General features: G+C 36.6%; 1 protein-coding gene across 1 annotated transcript; it reads right to left on the bottom strand.

The window, feature by feature from the left end:
• Positions 1-5,611: 5,611 nt before the first annotated feature.
• Positions 5,612-18,956, bottom strand: LOC129274760 (betaine--homocysteine S-methyltransferase 1-like). The gene is made up of 5 exons (XM_064108722.1): positions 18,448-18,956; positions 13,415-13,605; positions 10,332-10,526; positions 7,135-7,246; positions 5,612-6,015 (listed from the first exon to the last, which is right to left on the bottom strand). The coding sequence occupies exons 1-5, from the start codon at positions 18,461-18,463 to the stop codon at positions 5,810-5,812; spliced, it is 720 nt and encodes a 239-aa protein (XP_063964792.1). The 5' UTR covers positions 18,464-18,956; the 3' UTR covers positions 5,612-5,809.
• Between the last annotated feature and the right edge of the window lie 855 nt (positions 18,957-19,811).

The following is a 19,811-nucleotide window of genomic DNA, read 5'->3' as shown; positions in this document are numbered from 1 at the left end:
GTGTTTCAGAAATTGTGTTGCCATGGTAACAACATATTATATGTCAAAACTTAGGTAAAAACCTTGCAATTTGAACTACTTCATCAGTTTTGAACCAATTCTCATGAAATTTGGCTCACATATTTGCCTTGAGGTAAAGATGTGCAAGAACCATTGTTTTTGTATGCATTTGTCACCCGGGGGCGACTTACATTGAAGAGTGGATACAATGCGCGACCAAAAAAAACATGTAAAAGGGATGTCTTTTTCAAGATAGGGCACGTTACATACGTAACGTGATAAGGGTGTCAAAAACACAAAAATAATGAAAAGAGGGTATCTATTTTGCTAGGAAAGCTACGTGTTTAGGGTCAAATTTGCGGGATGATAAAAAAAAATTAAAATGTTTTATAAAGGATGTCCTTTTTGCCCCAACACTACATGTTTAGAGTCCGATTTGCGGGAGGTGTGAAAGCTGGGGCCGTACTAAACCAAATGGTATGTAAATACTGTAAAGGTAAATCCGACGACCGACGGACCCGTGACATGACAATAAAATATATGTACTTGTTTAGGGGTTCATTTCAGGGAATACTTGCCAAGAGCATATCGTTTTGTTTCCAATACTTTTTAAGGGTAGGGTTTCAGACGCCAATACTTGTTAAGGGGTGCATTTTCAGAATATGGAAAATACGTGTTTAGGGTGCTTTTCGAGACCCCATGGTCGCGCATGGTATCCACTCGTCAATGGAAGTGCCCCCCCCCCGATTTGTCAGAGAGTATATTGCCATGGTAACCACATATGATTGCCAGAAATGCAGGAAAACTCATTGTGGATCAAACTACTTCCCCTGTTTTTAGTCAGTGCTCATAATAGTTGGAAGAAATATTCATCTTGGGGTAAAGATTCATATTAAATTCTAAACTGCATTAAAATGTTCACGCCAGAGTGTGGGGGTATTAATCACTTTCATTAATATTTCTAGGTTTTGGGGAAGAGGCCATAAAGGCGGTGGCCATTAAGAACATAAACATGATAAACACTCTTAAAATAAGCATCCCTCAAGGGCATAGGCTGGGGGTACACTGGGTGAATGTGAAACCTTCCGCTGTGGCAGAGGAGTTCCAACACTTGCAAGCAAAACGAAATGTGTACCCCTTCTACTTTCAACAGCTGATTTTCCAAACCTTAGTTCCACCTCCCCAAGATGTGCACCCCTCCCCATACCACTGTTAGTTCGACCTCCCCATGCTCAAACCAGTCTACGCCTTTGCCCCTCAGGGGTCTTTGCATTTTTAAAGCGAGACATCACTCCCTTTTTTTTTTGGGGGGGGGGGGTCTTTAGAAAATGACCTCATAAAAGTAAAAGTTAAAGGATTATGACTAGGAACTTAATATATGTTTTGAGCAGAAAAATGCCCCCTAAAAGGTAAGTCCTTTGCACTTCAGAGTTCAGACCCTTCATTTGAAGTTTAATGCCTTCTGCTTTGATAAAAAATTGTTTACGGTACCCAATTAATCATTGTTTATTTATATTCTCCTACTCAGTCTTTTATTCATACTCCGTTCCTACTCTTTCTTTTTAACTTTATCACATCACTCTTGATTTTGAGCTTCACCATACCATCTTCTGTTTCCTCTCTCCTTTTTTACTCTCTCTCTCTCCAAGTATATTTTTTCTGACATATTATAAAGTGTACCCTTAATCATGCAACTAATTATAGAATTATATGTATATATATAAATCTCTGCACTTGTTTTAGAAATTCACTTGCAAATCCATGACTCAATAACATACCATATCAAAAATATACATATGTGCACAATAAATGTTAGCCTTCTTTTTTCTTTCATTTAATTTTTTCAGTATATTTCTGTGACAGTCCCTGCTTTATACATCCTACATCTCCTATTGTCAAAAAATGAATATTATGTTTCAGTAGCAAAATTGTTGGATGCAAACTCTGACTGTCATAAAAAATGCAAATAATTTTCCATTGGAGTAAAGACAAACTTATTGGGCCGTATGCATAAAAAGTAGCAATTGCTTGTGCTAGCCTTTTACTTGAATCCGTATGCATAAACATAAGCAATTGCTTACAAGCAAATGCTTTTGCTAGCAAGCACAAGCAATTGCTTGATGTCCGCAAGCAATTGCTTAAAGATCAAGCAATTGCTTAAAACCGTATGCATAAAACAAACCTTTTACTTGTCTTGATAAGCAATTGCTTGCGTTTTTTCAAGCACCTCCAGACCAGCTTGAGCTCTTGCTTACTCATGGCATTCTCGTTTAAGGATTAAATTTTCATCCCGTTTCAAGCTCCATATTCCAGAGGTTATGTTGTGATTTCATATCTAATCAAATTCCTGTTATTTTAGACTTTTTACGGCAATTTTTGTCCATCGATCTACACAGAAACCCCCCTGATGCTCTGCGCTGTTTTCCCCCTATTTGCGTAATAAAAAATACTTCTGCCAGGTCGGGAACGAAGCGTCGTTGTCCTACTTTGCGATGTTCGCACAACCGTAACGATCCTTTGTCCAACACATAAGCAATTGCTTAGGCAGTGCAAGCAAAAGGTTTCAGCACAAGCAAAAGCTTGTGCATACGAATTTAAGCAATTGCTTGAACTTGCCCTTTTGCTTGACCAGCTCTTGCTTTTGCTTAAAGCATTTGCTTATAAGCAATTGCTTGTCTTTATGCATACGGCCCATTTAAAAGGTTTGTTTTATGCATACGGTTTTAAGCAATTGCTTGTTTGGTAAGCATTTGCTTACGAGTAGTAAGCAATTGTTTGTGCTTGTAAGCAAAAGCTTTTGCTTATAAGCAATTGCTTGTTTGTGTGCATACCGATTCAAGCAAAAGGCTAGCACAAGCAATTGCTTGTTTTTATGCATACGGCCCATTCACTGTTCATTGAGCAAATGATGACTTTTATTTCTCTACATATATAATTATATTCTAGTCATATCCCTTTCAGATGGTGGTAACTGCAGGAATGGGGAAACTCAGTGATAAAACTAAAATTTTCACAGAGGATTTTCGGAAAACAACTAAATCCATTTTTGTCAAGCAACAGTTATTCCATTCTGAATGCTGTAACCTTGTTAATAAGAATTTGATGCACCTTTACCAAAATATAATATCATGACAGTCATTTCTTCAATAAAGTAGACATTAGATATTGCTAATAGTATTATTCAGGACGTACAGAGTGTAGCCAAAATGGAGTTTAAAATATTATGAAGAAAAAAATAAATGTCATGGTATTATATTTTGGTGTAGGTGTAAGCATTCAAAATGGAATAATTGTTGCTAGATAATAATGAATTAAACAATAGCAAAGAAAAATGTACTTAGAGAGGGAGACAAAGGGGGGGGGGGAGAGGAAACAAAACAAGAAGGTATGGTAAAGCTAAAAAGTGCAAACAAGTGATGTAAGAAAGTCAGAGTAGGAACTGAAATGAACATACACTGAGTAGAAGAAGATAAATAAAACATTGATTGATTGGGCACCGGAAATAATCTTTTATCAAAGCAGAATGTTTTAGGCTTTAAATTAATACGCTGAAGTGTAAAGGATTTTTCTTTAGGGGGGGGGGTTAAGTTCTTAGTTAATAATTTCCTTTTACTCTTTATGTGGCAATTTTCTAAAGCCCCCCCCCCCCAAAAAAAAATGGAAGGGGTGCTTTCTTTAAGAGTGTTTAAGTTCCTAAAGGTCATGGCCTTTAACCTTCTATATTTTTATGATGTCAGTTTTTAAGGACCTCCTCCGCCCCCCCCCCAAAAAAAAAAAAAGAACCTATAAATATTATTGAAGGTGATTGATACCCTGCGCTATTATGACGTTAAAGGGGAATCCAACCCAAATAAACACTTGTTTTTAGAGGAAAAGAAAAAATCAGACAAGTTTATTGGTCAAAGTTTGAACAATATCGGACAAACCATAAGAAAGTTGTGAATATATACAAGTTGTAAACATTGGTAATCACTATACCCATGAATACTTCAAATTGGCCGCTTATGTGATGTCATAGTGATGTAAGGCAAGGACCACTCTTCCATGTACTGGAATAATTAATTGACTAAAATGTCTTTTTCAAAAGTTTTACTTCAAATTATATCTTTCTTTCATGAGGACATAAACATTATACTACCGGGTTTATTTTACGGCCCCAATGGAATAGGGATTTAGGAGAAAACCAAAAATCCTGATGATTACGTACAATAAGGCCAATGGGAAAGTTGTCCTTGCGGCCTCGCCCCTTGTCATAATTTACTTACCCAGTTGCCAATTTGAAATCTACATACTAGTAGCCTTAGGGATCTTAATTTTAAAGCAGCCATAACTTTATTTTGCTTGTCCGATTTCTTTCAAACTTTCACCATTCTTATTTTCTCCTTTTCCACACAACATTTTATGACCAAGGCTGGATTCCCCCTTTAACACTGAATATGAATCTTCACCCAAAATGAATATTTGTGTCAACTTTTATGAGCACAGGCTGAAAACTGAGAAGTAGATTGATCCACAATGAGTTTTCCCGGCATTTCTGGCTATATGTGGTTACCAAGGCAATGCACTCTCTGACAAATGCAAAAAAAGGTTCTTGCACATCTTTACCTCAAGGCCAATGTGTGAGCCATATTTCATGAGAATTGGTTTGAAACTGATGAGGTGGTTCAAATTGCAAGGTTTTTACCCAGATTTTGCCATATAATATGTTGTTACCATGGCAACACAATTTCTGAAACACACACAAAAAGTGCCTTGTACATCTTTTCTTCAATACCAATGTGTGTGCCGAATTTCATGTGAATTGATAGAAAACTGATGAAGCAGTTTGAATTGTAAGTTTTTTCCAAATTTTCACCATATGATACGTTGTTACCATGGCAACAAGATTTCTGAAAGACACACAAAAATGTGTCTTCGACATCTTCATCTCAAGGCCAATGTGTGTGCCAAATTTCATGAGAATCGGATGAAAACGGAGGAAGCAGTTCTAACTGCAAGATTTTTAACTTATTTTTGCCATAATACACTGTTACCATGGCAACACAATTTCCAACACATGCAAAAAAATGTGTCTTGCACATCTTTACCCCAAGACCAAAATATGTACATACACACCAACATTCAACTCCACCGCCACCCTTCGGCTTTATCTGCATTCAGATATTTAGTGCATTGAGATGTGAGGACAAACAGAACATCTGTTCAAAAAGGGTCTGAAATCAAGAACTAAACCAATGCAAAATAATGCACTGCTATTGAGTTTTGCACTAGCGCTAGTCTATATATCAGACCAATCTAAACTCATAAATTCTGACATTTTCACCCATTTTTTCACTGTTCCTGCAGCCAGATTTTTTGGAGCATACCCCATTTTTAATTCTTATACATAAACAAAGGTCTGGAGAAAAAAATCATGCTTTTGTCCACCGTGTCCACAAGTAGGGTGTTTTTTACGCTAACAGACCGGACTATTCCTTTTCTTTCTTTCTTTCTTTCTCTCTTTCTCTCTCTCTCTCTCTCTTTCTTTCTTTCTTTCTTTCTTTCTTTCTTTCTTTCTTTATTTCTTTCTTTCTTTCTTTCTTTCTTTCTTTCTTTCTTTCTTTCTTTCTTTCTCTCTTTCCCCCCTCTCTCTCTCTTTCTTTCTTTCTTTTTCTCCCCTATCCTCCATTTTGCCAACTGGTACATGATTTTGCCGACTGCCACGAATGTTGGGGGGGGTGTCACACCCCCCCATACCCCCCCTCTAGCTACGGCCCTGTGTATAGGAAATAACCATAAATGTCCATTGCTGAATGGACCTCAAACTTGACTAGATATTAACCTTTAGCCCTGCCTTCTGTGCCCGTTGAATAAGATCCACCATGCCGGAAGGTCCATAGGAACAGTTGAAGCCGACAACGGCTGCTCCTGCCGCTTCGAGTTGCCTGAGTCCATCTAAAAGTCCAACACCATCCACGAATGCGACTTCACCGTTCCCCATATGCCGTGGTGCGACTGTCACTACTGCCGGGAGACCTGTCATTGGGATGAGGGTTCCAGATCATGATTGTTTATCTCATGGAAAGAATAATTTGGGTCGGCCGTATTACAAGGAAATTCTTTTCTTCTTGGCTGCTTCCCTTTCAATGCCTTTTTAAAATTACTTTTCTTGCAAACTTATATGTCTTTGATGTTATGTATTCTTTGTTTTATCATAATGTTCATTTTATGAGAGAAAAAATAAACTTGGTCAGGACGAGGAGGAATGCTCAGGACAAGAAGAAGTGGAAGGAGGTGATGTGTCTTGGCGCGCGGCAAAGGCGGAAATCTTTCCCAAAAGGTAGGGGGAAAGGGGCTGGAAAATTTGACAAGCAAAAAAAAAGAAAAAAAGTTTATCACCCAAAATGTAAGGTCATTTCAACCAAAATAAATTTGACAAGCAAAAAAAAAAGAAACAAGGGTTATCACCCCAAAAGTAAGGTCATCTCGTCCAAAATACATGCTTTATTTCGATTTTGAATAATGTATTTCTTTCCATCATAAAATACGAAAAATAGTAGGGGGACATTTGATAATGTGCCCCCCTACTATTTTTAGGAGGGGGACGCGTCCCCCTGTCCTCCCTGGGATTTCCGCCCATGTTGGCGCGAGATTCCATAGCCCTTGGTATTAAAAAGGGAAGATCCTGGCTGAAACATGGTGATCATTGATGACAATCGCTTGCTTGGCTATATTGTCTTATGGTCATTGATGGGATGTTTGAGTGATGAAAGTTGGCAAAGTAATGTCAAATTACATATCTGATTAATATAATAATCGATCTTGGAAATCTGCATTTTAATTTCAATGTTAAAGTACCTGTTTAAAAAAATATTAATGACTTGACATCCAATCATCTTTATCATCATCTAGATAGATTGAAATGCAGGATCTTTAAAAGCAATGGATCTTTAAATCTAATTCTAAGTATCAAAATATCTAATGACAAATAGAATTTGTTATGATATTATCATCTGACTGTTAAAAATGTATAATTTATCTGATGGTTATTTTTACCATACTATTTCTAGAAACGTGTACAATGATTTCGATGGAGTGAAATAGCTCTGTGAAAATGCACTGGTAGTATATTGTTACATATTCGTATTTGTTTACCTTTTCCATACTCTTTAATAGAAGTTAATGCAGCTAAGGCTTCATGAAAGATACTAAAGGTCTCTGCTATGATGTAATTGGCTCCCTCTTCTACCGCCCATTCGACTTGTTCCTGTAAAATAGGAATAACAGATGCATTTAAAGTTTTAAAGTGGGGTTAGTCTGGGTTGAACGTATTTATATTTACTTATATGAATTAAAGCACATCGAGTAAATGGCTGACAATTTCATCAGAATCAGAAAACAAATAATGTGAAGTTATTGTTTAAGGTTTAGGAATATTATAAACAGTTATATGCACATCTCATAAGCCATAGGTGGGCAGATGATGCCATGCTTTTTTTCTTTTATATTATGTTATCACATGAAGTCATATTTGTGCCATATTTTCATACATGTGTGTAACAAAAATACATTGAAGCAATAATCTTGCACTTGAATAGGTTGTAATTCAGGTATTTTTTAATCATTGGTTGACAAATTTGAAAAAAAAATTATAATAAAATAATGTACATAAGACTACGCGAGGATATGACATTATCAGCTTGTTAATTGCAGATTCGTAAAGACATAGATAGAACTACTTCACCGAAAAAAATGCAAAGTTTTTGAAATATTATAACTTTCTGATTCTTTGTCCGATTAATTCGAAATCTCAGTGCTTTGTTGGTTTACTTCATCTCTTTAAATTGTACATTGATATATATCAACACAAGTGCAACATACGATATATAGGAGTCAAACCAAAACAAACATGTTGGTTTAGAAATTCGGTTCAGAAAGGGTTAGAAACTCAATAACAGAGAATTAGATTTGGTAAAACTTAAATAAAATGGGGGAAAGTAATAAGAAATATATAAATTCCACGAAGTCGTGACTTATCTTTCGGCATCTGATACCCCTTTCATAAACCTATCCTCCAATTAGCCGCCTAATAGTAATGCGGATAATTCAATAAAAATTGCGTTCACAAACTCCGAAAATTATCCGCATTATTTTTACGAGCGCCCGTCCTGAAAAAGGCGGATAATCGTCATGACAACTGGACACGCCCCCTCCGATGCGGTTGTGTTGGAAAAGGGTGACCTTGTGACCGCACCATGGCAATAATCCGCATTATTTGGAAATACGTTCATAAACTCAAAATCTTGTCCCGATGCTGCTATTATGCGGATAATTGCAGCATCAAAATAATGCGGATAACTCTGGTCCTCCTCCGATTTTACGACCAAATTATGCTGCTATTAGCCGCATAATTGGGTTTATGAAAGGGGTATCAGGTGAACCAAATATAAACCTCATTGTTGAGTACATGCTTATATGGTAGGTCAGTTGAACAACAATGATTCATTTTCATTTCACTACGTTTTTAATCATCGAAAAAAAAAAAGTTTTTATTCGTCATGTTCATATGATTTTGTCATAATTTGACACATTTGAAAGGGGTTGGATGGGGGACATCATAGTTGTCTCGAAGCAATCTGATGTTTCTATATGAAGTGACTGAAAGGAAAATAATGATTTCCAGAGTTATTTACAGAGGTTAATTTTAATAGGTGATGAACAAGATTTTTCGACGGAATATTTTGTTTTTTTCTGTTTGTTCTTTTTAGATGATTAACACCAGAACAAATGGAGTCTGAATTACTAATGCGAGTCACATAAAATAGTAAAGTTGGTTAACTAGATCATGTAGATGGCGCTGTATAGGCTCTTTTGAATCGACGGGATTGAGAGATTGGGAGATACTAAGTAATATGATTCGCCTTCCCTTGTATTTTGATTTTTTAACATTCATATTTATGGTGGCTCTGAAGTACGGTCGATCACACAGTCACATGACGGGCGACTTCAGCCGTGAAGTTTACTACAAAAATCGTAAACTTCACGACCAAAATTGCACATTTTGCAACGAGAATCGCGAACTTCACGACTGAAATCGTGTTTGACCGACCTTGAGCATGCACTTAACAGAGTGAATCACATTTCTACATAGCCTAACATGTGAACACACTGTGATCAGTCACACTTCGATGTGTCCACAATGTAAAACTGTCTTTACTGGGTTACCTGTGAGCATTTTAACAAAGTGAAAATTATTCACATTCCACACTATCGAACTGTGTGAGAGGCTTTTCTTTCCCACAGGGAAGAGCTGCTCCATTACATGGAATTCGCAGAAAGTGAAAAAGTCAAAATGGAATTTAATTGTTCGAAATAGAAATCCGGACTAAAATTACTCCGAAAATTCATTTTGCCCAAATTGATCGTGGGCCCGACAGCCACTCTGCAGCGCCAGATTGGCGTTGTTCTATCTCTTTAATCGTTGAACGTCAAAAAGCAGTAACTCCAATATTTTAACATATTTTGGTCTGATTCGGCCGGGGCTTGAACCCCCGCCCTCCCGTTTGTGAGACGGACGCTCTACCAACTCACAAACCTTATTGGCATTATAGGTATTGGCAAGGCAATATTTACATTTGCCACTCTCTGCCTATGTGCATCAAATTTGTACCTGATTGAAAGGAATTTCTTAAATGCTCAATCATCTGATCAGGGGAGCCGTGCTAAAGCCGGGGTAATAGTATGCAGTGCTTAGAAAAAATGTATTAAGCGCTATAAAATGTGGCATCGTGTGCTTTCTTAGAATGACGTACAACGTCTCTGACATGAAGATGGAAACAAATGTTCTTCAATCCGCTCTTAAATTACGAATGTAAGTACTTTAAGTCTAAATTTATTTTAAAAAACCCAGGAATATCACCGTGTGCTTCACCAGAGATCAAATGGATATTACGAAACAGTGAAAGAGGAGGGTTCGTCGAAGTCCTATGTAACACCAGCCTTATCTAGCTCAGTACTATCTATTATTTGATTAATAAATATCGAATGATTCTTTTTTAAGACAAAGGTAAGTTTGCATCAGAAGCGTATAATAAAAAGAATTATCCTTTGACAGCGGTTACAATATTTGATACTACTATTGACAAGTTATGTGAAAAAATTGTATAATTACAGATCCCTGGGGAACACCACATGAATTTCACAAAGTCATGGTTGCTAAATCTTATGCATAGCCTAATCCGAAACAACATAAGACCGAAGAACGTGAAATATGAGGTTTATATTCTACTTCTGGGTTCGAATTTACCATTCTGTTGGGAGAATTTTGTGATATCATGTTTCCGTCACGTTACCTTAAACATGGCTTTGACAGCTTTCTGTGTAGTTTCATCGGTTGGATCCCAATCACCTGTATTGGAGATATCACCACACATCAAAGTACCCGTCTCATTAGCTACTTCACGGGCCATCTTCAAAGCGAGACGATTAGTCAACTCTACTTCATCTTCGCGATCGACGTCAGATAGTTTTTTACGGGATGCGTAATACTATAGTAAACATGAACAAATATCAAACATTGTAATATTCATCATGCTTATTATCTATCCCTTTACCACGTGTACATATGAATGTGTTAATTTCATGTTCTTTATCGAGGCATTCACGGATTCTTGTTGTAACTGAGTAAGTAACAATAATAAAACATGCTTGAATTTTGTCATGTTAAAGCTTTAGCTAAATTAATTCAAGTGTAAAGGGCATGGTGTCGAAATACTATTAGCTTTGATTATTTTGAGAAACTGGAAAGATCTGCTTTACGTTTGTGTACCGTATTCAACGATGGAGAAAAAATAATGTGATATATTTTATTCATATTTCACCGATGTAGTACTCAGTAAAAACCTTCTTTTTATGTGCATACAACGTTGTTTACTCTATGAACTCTACATTAGTAGTTTAACAGAAATCGTTTGAAATCTTAACCAATGGTGTTTTATTTTTTTATATTCATCATTTAATACATTAAGCATGTTTTCTAAAGAAAATGGAAAATAGAACTCTCATAAACTACTTAAAAGATTATATAAGTGAACACCAATGTATGCAATTTTCAGACAACATTTTTACGGTCCAATCAATTCAGTATTGCAAGTTAGAGGTCAAGTCCACCCCAGGAAAATGCTGCCTTGAATAAATAGGGAAAAATCAAACTAGCATAGTGCTGAAAATTTCATCAAAATCGGATGTAAAATAAGAAAGTTATGACATTTTAAAGTTTCGCTTATTTTTCACAAAAAAGGATATGCACAACTAGGCGAGTCAGTCGATGATGCCAATCACTCACTATTTATTTTGTTTTTTATTGTTTGAATTATACAATATTTCTTTTTTTATAGATTTGACAATAAAGACCAACTTGACTGAACCATATAGTATTAAACGATGCTAATTACACATGTTCAGGGAGGAATTAATCGTTGTATCACTTGACAATGAGGAGAAAATTGGAATATTTCATATAATAAAATACAAAAGAAATAGTGAGTGGATGACGTCATAGTCTCCTCATTTGCATACCAGCCAGGATGTGCATATATCTGTTTTGTGAAATTAAGTGAAACTTTAAACTTTCTTATTTTACATCCGATTTTGATGAGATTTTCAGTGGGGTGGACTAACTTGTCCTTTAAAGCTGAAATATCAGACCGGTGATGGACACGGTATATTGATAGGCACAGAGACTGGTAAGAAACTGATAATGATGGAAATCTCAGACCTGGGCATGGCCCTGGGAAGCGGGAGTGCTGGGGGTGCCACGTGTATTATTTCACATAGGCAGCACCTCTAGAAATTCTGGCAGGTGTTAACAAATTGAGAAATGTAAGCAAAAAGACCAATATAATATATGTTGTAAAACTACAACTACTTTTATTTTGTTTATTGTATTGTTTTTTACTTGTCAAATTTCTCGGGACCGAAATAATCTTCAGTCTGTTGTGAAAAACTTTTTCATCATTATTAATATATTTTTTGCTTGTCAAATTTACATCAGAACTCCAATAAAAAAAAATCGTTCCTAAGGCCGTGGACCTAGATCGTGCCAGTTTATTTTAATACTCTGGCGCAAGGTAAGGATTCGATAATGGTTCACTGTAAGACACGGGCTGCGACTTTTAAGAGGGGCAATGCAAGGAATCAATGATGCTGGATAATTGAAAGCAGGTCTGCGCTGTCACAAGGTAAATCCTTTTCATTCCTATTTATTCTTATTCTTCACTTCTTTATCTTTATTTCCTTCCTATTTCATTGTTCAACTCTGAAAAAAAAAAATCATTGTGGCGGTCAACACCCCCCCCCCCCAACGAGATGGCACGGCCCCTGATTCCAGAACGTTTAATCATTTGTTCTAATCCGGTTATCTTTAATCAAACTCCATGACGGTATTAAACAATGCACATGGACTTTATAAAGTTGAAATGTAACTCTATTTATCCCACTGAATGGACTTATCGTTCTTTAGAAGGTTAGGTTAGCTAGAATGGAGATAGCTTAAAGTGATTGGTTAACATTGTGATATGTTACAAAAATGAAGCCCAGAAAAAATTGCGTTCGAAAATAATTATTTAGTGCTTCAAAAATTGAAAAATAAAGTGACCGAAAACACCATCTTAATTTCATCCCATACACTTATGTGTACTATTTAGGCGTCTATAAGACGCCTATTTACAAAATCGGGGTTTGCCTTGTAGTTTTAGCTTTTCATTCTCAATAATGGTTGTTTCCAGGGTTTATTAGTTCTAATACATGCACTTGAACACATGTTTCGTCTTGGTTTGAGAATTTTTTTAATCGGCTGCTCACAAAGTTAAACAATACCTTTAATGACAGAGGTGATCATTTAAAACCATTTTCAAAGTAATCCTATGCATAAGTAATCTTAGATAAAGGTTTATTTTGATTTGGTTAACATACGTGACATAAGAACCTGTTGGGTACAAATTTCTAATTGCATGTAAAACGAAATGCCTTTTTTTTTCAAGTAACAATTGGCATGTTAAAAATCAACAATGTTAAAGGTTGATTAAAAAAATGATGGGAGTGTGCAAATCCCAAATAATAACTTTTCTTCGGAGGAGAGTATGTGGGGGGGGGGGGGGGGGTCCTCATGTTAATGTCCCTGTGGATCAGCGCGTTAGATTTGTTTGTATAGCAAAAGGGGGTTCTAACAATAGGCCTACTTACGTTTTTTTATTAACTAAAAGATAACACACTGATATGACAAAACAATTTCGTTTCTAAATGACGACGGAAAAAATAAGACAAAACCGAAATTTGATGTGATCTATGACCTAACATGATTGTAGTGTTACCTCTTATTAATTCTTGTGGAAGTATGAATAGAACATGATCTACGGGGAATTAAGCATTATTTTACCGTCAAAGCTGGGACTACATCGCTTCCCGCGTTGACGAAATCGCGGTACTTCTGACGAACGAGTTCCGGGTGATCAATGACAACTTCCGGGACAAATGGACCGGATTTTATATAGCCCTGTCGCTCAAAGTCCATGACATAGCCCTCGGCACAGAGAACTGTTTCTCCATCTTTAAGACGATCAAGCAAGCCTAATTGGGTTGAAAGGGGGATGAAAGAGAGAAGAGGAAGATTATTTAGGAATGAGGAGTTGTATTCACTGGAATTAACAAAAAATATAGGCCTATTAAACCAAGTAACTCAGTTACACTCTAACCATTTCTGATGCTTATATATCTAGTTTATACATATAATTCAATTGTAGAGCCTATGCTGGCGGAATCCATGGATTCATGAGGATGACAGAGTGCCTCTAGAATTGTCTTTTTTTATAGACACGACATATGCTACAAAAAATAATTCCACGCGAAGGGCAGCATGAGCATAAATTCGGATTCGCTAAATAACAACTTAATTTTAATGGTGGCTGATTCGAGATGTTAATATAGGCCTAATGTATGTGGTTCATGGGCAGTGATCTTTGCTTATACTCGATAGCCGTGGACAATGGTTAAAACGATTAGAAAATAATAAGATAAATGTGACAAATAAGAAAGAAAGGTGAAGTTCGTTATTTCGAAAAACGCAATTTACAAATAAATATATTCCCTTATGGCTGTACGAACGATTTTTAGACCATTCCGTAAGATTTTTCTCAAGAAGGCCATATGGAAACAGCGTTGTAGACGTTCGTAAGTTCGTAGCTTGGTATATGGTCTTGTCCAAAAACAAATTAACGTCGTACCTTCTCTTTGTAAGATCACCGTAGAACAAGCAGTGTAGCAGCCATGCTGAACCAGCTCAAATGGCCAACTTTACAAGAGCGTAGGGCACAGGCCTAGGTGGTGGTGATCTACTGTATTACCAACTCACTCATTGACATCCCACCTACCTTCCTCACTCCATCCACATCCATGCATAGAGGTCATTCTCAGAAGATCTGTGTTCCCTTTGCCAGAACACTTGTCTACCAGAGGAGCTTCTTCCCAGATTCGATAAGACTTTGGAACTCCCTCCCCAAAGCACAGTGGCGTACCGTGGGTCACGGCATTGGGGGGCACCAGCAAAAATTTTGAGTCACTTAGTGAGCGCGCGAAGCGCGCTCAGTTGCCAGGTATACTGACCTAATAGAGACACTGATTTTAAGGACAATGCCGTTGAACGGATATATGTATGTATGTAAAAAGTTTGATATTCAAACCTAATAAGGGACATTATAATCAAATTTTTGTAATCATAATACGTATATCTGTCTCGCTAAACAATGCGAGCGCGAAGCGCGAGCTGAAAATTTTGTATATATTCATTTGATTGAAGAGTTTTATGAAATCACACGAGAGCATGATCAAGCAAACTTACCTGTTCTTCGAACAAAAATAAACATTTGTAAAAATTAGTACATCAAATAATGCAGGAATACATAATTTACACAGTTTTATATACACAGTAAAAATGTCTCAATTTTCAAACAATGTTGTTTTCTATGAGAATTTTACAGTAGTTGCTTATCAATTAAACTTGGTAGTTTAAGATTAAAAACAAATTACAAACTGTTTAAAAAAATTCATTGTAAAATTCATTTAGTAAAAAGCGTTGTATAAGAAAATTAAACAACGTTCTTACAGTGTAAAAAAAATCCTTCATTGTTGAGGGGAGATATTTTCAATCTGGAAATTAATGGCGGGTGACCATTCATTCCCCAAAACAAATATGAAATGTTTTGTCTGAAGATTTTAAGAGCAACGCATCCCCCCTTTTTTCATTATTATGTAGTGGTTTTTTTTTTGCACATCCGTTTTAAAAAATCCAAACCAGCACCTCACACCAAAAAGAAAATCGTTCACATTATCTTGGATCAACCACTGATTTATTCGGGTATCTGTACATATTCATATAATTTTTATTGCCCCGGGTGTGCCTATGTGGTTACTGCTGACGCAGTCCAACCGTACTATTACCATACAAATTTGATTTTAGTGGATAAAATATAATTTTCAATAGAATAAACTTTATATTTTTCTTTATATGGGCTAAAGTTCATTCTTATCTGGCTAGGTTAACTGTATACATAACTATGCACAAATAACACAGTTTAAATTTCCCGAATATTTTATTTTCTAGTCTAGAAAATAAAATAAGAGCTTCTGGTGATCATTATTGAAGATACCCAAGCAAAAAGGATGACATTTTTTTTTTAAAGAATGCATATCACAGTTTTGATGAATAAATTCAGCAAAGATTTAAAAATAAATAAGCAAGGAATGCATATTGATTAACATATGGAAATATTTATAAAAACAATATTTCTTGTCTAGATTGTAAGTAAAGTCTGATTATAGAGCTTCGGTAAGTAAATACAAAGCTAAATTCATATATTGTCATGGATATTAATTTTTATTGATATTCCCAAGTGCGTCAACTAGAAAAAAAACTATAATAGGGATGATTACACAGACGGGAGGGGGTGTATTTACAACAAAAAATAGCTATCCGAGTGAGGTTCATTACTGTTTGTGTTTATTCTTAAAATAATAATAATAACTTGAACACACAGTTATTTAGCGCATATAGATTACCGAAGTGATGACGTCACAAAAACTATTTTTTGGGCATTTCAGTGTTTTTGATACCTTATTCTGGTAGAGCATGAAGAAATCCCCCACTTCCAAAATCCGGTGAGAATCCGTCCATGGAGACCTGAGATATGACCTCATGAATACATTGACTTCAATGGGGCTAATTATGATTTCATGAGGTCATATATTGGGGCCCCATGGACCAATTCCCACCATATTTGGGTTGTGGAGGTTTTTCATCACGCTCCTCCAAAGTATCGTATAAATAAACGCTGAAATGCAAAAAGTGAAAATTAGTGACGTCACACTTCGGTACTCTATTACATTGTGATTTAACGTCCTTATGCGCTTCCAAAGGGCTCAATTATAATTACCCGGGCCTTAGTCCCGCAGCCTTTTCACAGCACGGAAGCATGTTCAAGGAATTAATTCCTGCCAGGAATCAATTCACCTCATCTGGGTTGAGTGGAGCAAAATGTGGTTCAATTTGTTGCCAAAGGTATTTATACGCCACGCCTGGCTCACTAGGTAAGCGTGTAGGAGAGTAACTTAGCCGAATGAAATCTATTTGGGTCACATAAAATATATTCAACTAAGGGGGATTTCGACTCAAAAGCTATTTATAACCCGTGTTTTGCATAATCTGGTCTGGAAATTGCTTCCACTTAGGCGAAGATTGGATTTTAATTGGCCGTATGCAGCGGGGGTGTGGGGCAGGGGCCTCAGAAATTTTGAAAACTTTTTACCTGACAATTTCCAACAAATTTCACCAAAAGTGCGCACGAATTTGTTTAATTTGACAATTGAAAATTCAAAAGTTCCCGCATGGCAGGCTCGGTGGTTTCACCCCCTCGCTTTTGGGTAAACAAACACTATTCCCCCCTTCATTCGTTTTCGTACGGACATGATTTCTTTATTCAAATACCACGTCAAACGGGAAGCTCGAATGCTCAAAATAATCAATTTACAGACAAAAAACTAAAGAAATTATAAACTGCAATGATAATAATAATAATAATAATAGCGGTATATTTACCCAGGGTAGCCGCTTCAGTTCCGAAAACTGTTCTCCCAGCGGGCCCTGCTATTATTACCCCGGATTTAGCTGGGCTGCCTAGGCGCTCAAGCATTCAAGGAATTAATCCTGCCGGGTACCCATTTACCTCACCTGGGTCGAGTGCAGCACAATGTGGATAAATTTCTTGCCGAAGGAAATTACGCCATGGCTGGGATTCGAACCCACGACCCTCTGTTTCAAAGTCCGAAGACTAATCCACTGGGCCACAACGCTCCACACCGTCACGTAAGAAACAAATTATGAATCGACATTATTTTTTTAAATAAGAAGTTGATATAATGCAAGTTACCACTATCATGTTGGAAGCATAGAAACAAACCGAAAACATAGTGCATAGACAGACTTATTATAGTCGTCTTATGTTAAATGAAGCGAATGACAATTAATTTAATTAAAAAAGGCTTCCTATACATGTAGATTAAACCCTGTTAAATGAGAATTACGATAAAAGTAAGTCTATATTACTTCGAGTGAATTAAATTCACGTTAGTTAAATACAATATTACTAAACCAATTATTTCAGATCATGTGGAAAATTAAATGCAAAGGACAGTATTTATGTATGTAAAATAAATATCTGGTATAGACACGTTTGATATTTTCGAGGTATTGCACATTACGCTGCAGTTAAAACTAGATTGAATAACATGTAATGATAAACTGGGAACAATAGTTATCTATTGAGGGTCGACTTATGTAAAGTAAGTTTACATGTCTATCAGCAAGTGGGTGGAATTTAATCCTCTGTATTTCTATAGGGTATAACATAAATCATACAATGCCTGATTTAATCGTGTTATAATACACTGCATTAGTGCATGCTTCATTCGCCAATATCAAGGCAGCATTTTACTCTTTGTGCCGTTCTCATCCCCTTCCTTATTTGCATTTTCTTTGTTTATCTTGTTTTTCATCACATTCATTGTATTTCAAAGTGATACAATGTTGGTGCAAAGGTGTTTCAACCAACCAAGCCGTAACCTTGTTATGTTGTGCACAGCACATTTTGATGTTTATGATGGACTTTTTCGTGCCCTATGAATGCCTTTATTTGCTTTTGTAAATGATGAAATAAATAATTAAATAAATAAGTATGAATGCATAGATGAATGAATAAATGAATACATCAATACATAGACAAAGAATGGTTTCCTTTTAAAGATATATATATATATATAAATACAAGAAAAGACGAGGAGAAGAGGGAAAGAACGATTCAATTAAGATGAGGAAATACACAGAACAAGAAAGAGAAAATAGATTATTTAATGAGAGCCTACCTTTCACTGGTTCCATGTCCGAGGGCTGTGCTCTTCTTGGTACAGTTAAGTTCGTCCTTTCTTTCTCACGTCCCTGATATAATGTATTCAATTGTTTCCAATTTCCCTGCTTATTTATGCCTTCATGATCATCTGCATAGACAGACCTTGGGAATAGCCCTACAACGCACTTTATGCATGCTGATAATATCGGCACGTAATTTGCGCCTATATCCTGACTAGGGACGTACCTAACAAATGCCGTTAACCAGTTGGCATGGCGGAGTGAGGAAATACAATGTCGATGTGCCGAAAACCAAGAGGCGATCTAGGGGTTTTCAAAAAGCTTACCCAAACGTTACCATTAACATGATTAATCCTGACGATATTTTGTGGAAATGTATTGCAATAATACAGCGTAGGCAGCGTAGCTCAGTCGGTTAGAGCGCATGTTTCGAATAAGATCGTAGATCTCAACGTGAGGGGTTCGAGTCCAGCCCATGACGAAACGTGTCTAACAAAAAAAGTCTGATGCTATAGCGTTGTGTGTTAGCATGCTTCACCACTGTATTCAGTGCAGGAGTGAATGCAGTTGGAAAACACTCCGTCCATCGGAAAGGACGCAAATGTTGGTCCCGTGTATAGGAGTGTCACAACCTATGCACGTTAAAACCGATAGGGGAAGGCGGGGTAAGTTGAGCATAGGGGCAAGTTGAGCGACCAGCCCCAGGCCAATAATGAATAAGTCTGACAGTGTGGTGGTGTCATGTATTGATGACCAATTGCATAACCCCTAACCCCACCACATTGTTTTCAACTTTGAAACAAAAAGTACTTTTTTCGAGGGAAAAACACAAATTTTAGCAAAAAAAAATTAAAAAGGGAATAGATAAGTGCTATTTACACACATACGTCTTAAATATAATAAAGAGATAAGAACAATATTGTCAGTCCGGGTATGGATCTTCATTCTTGTCATAGTCTTTTGCACGATGGATGCGGATTATAGGCAGACCACCTATTTTTATGAGCTCTGATATTGATAAACTGTTTGCTCGACTTACGTTTGAGTTGTTTAAATTATGCAGTGTCAAGTGATTTGTGATACCACATGGACCTTGCTGGACAAGTTTGAGAGATGTGTACTGCACAGGAGTTGTGATTTGGTGCTTATGTGAAATGTGCACAGTTGGTATCCATTACGATGAACTTGAGTAAAAACGTTTGCGTGCTATGATCCCCAGGGTAGTGCTTCTTTTGTTACCGTATACTGTACCTTTACTTTTGTTGAGATTCACTCAACTTAGCAAACTTTTGTTTCTGGACAAAGCAGAGTGAGTGAGTAAATGCTTGTGAGCTTAGGTCATCATGTTGGTGGTAGCCGT

This window comes from Lytechinus pictus, chromosome 13 (assembly GCF_037042905.1).
Source record: "Lytechinus pictus isolate F3 Inbred chromosome 13, Lp3.0, whole genome shotgun sequence".
In the NCBI taxonomy this organism is placed as follows: domain Eukaryota; kingdom Metazoa; phylum Echinodermata; class Echinoidea; order Temnopleuroida; family Toxopneustidae; genus Lytechinus; species Lytechinus pictus.
Note: the sequence above shows the minus strand (reverse complement) of the source record. Positions and strands in the feature narration are given on the sequence as shown.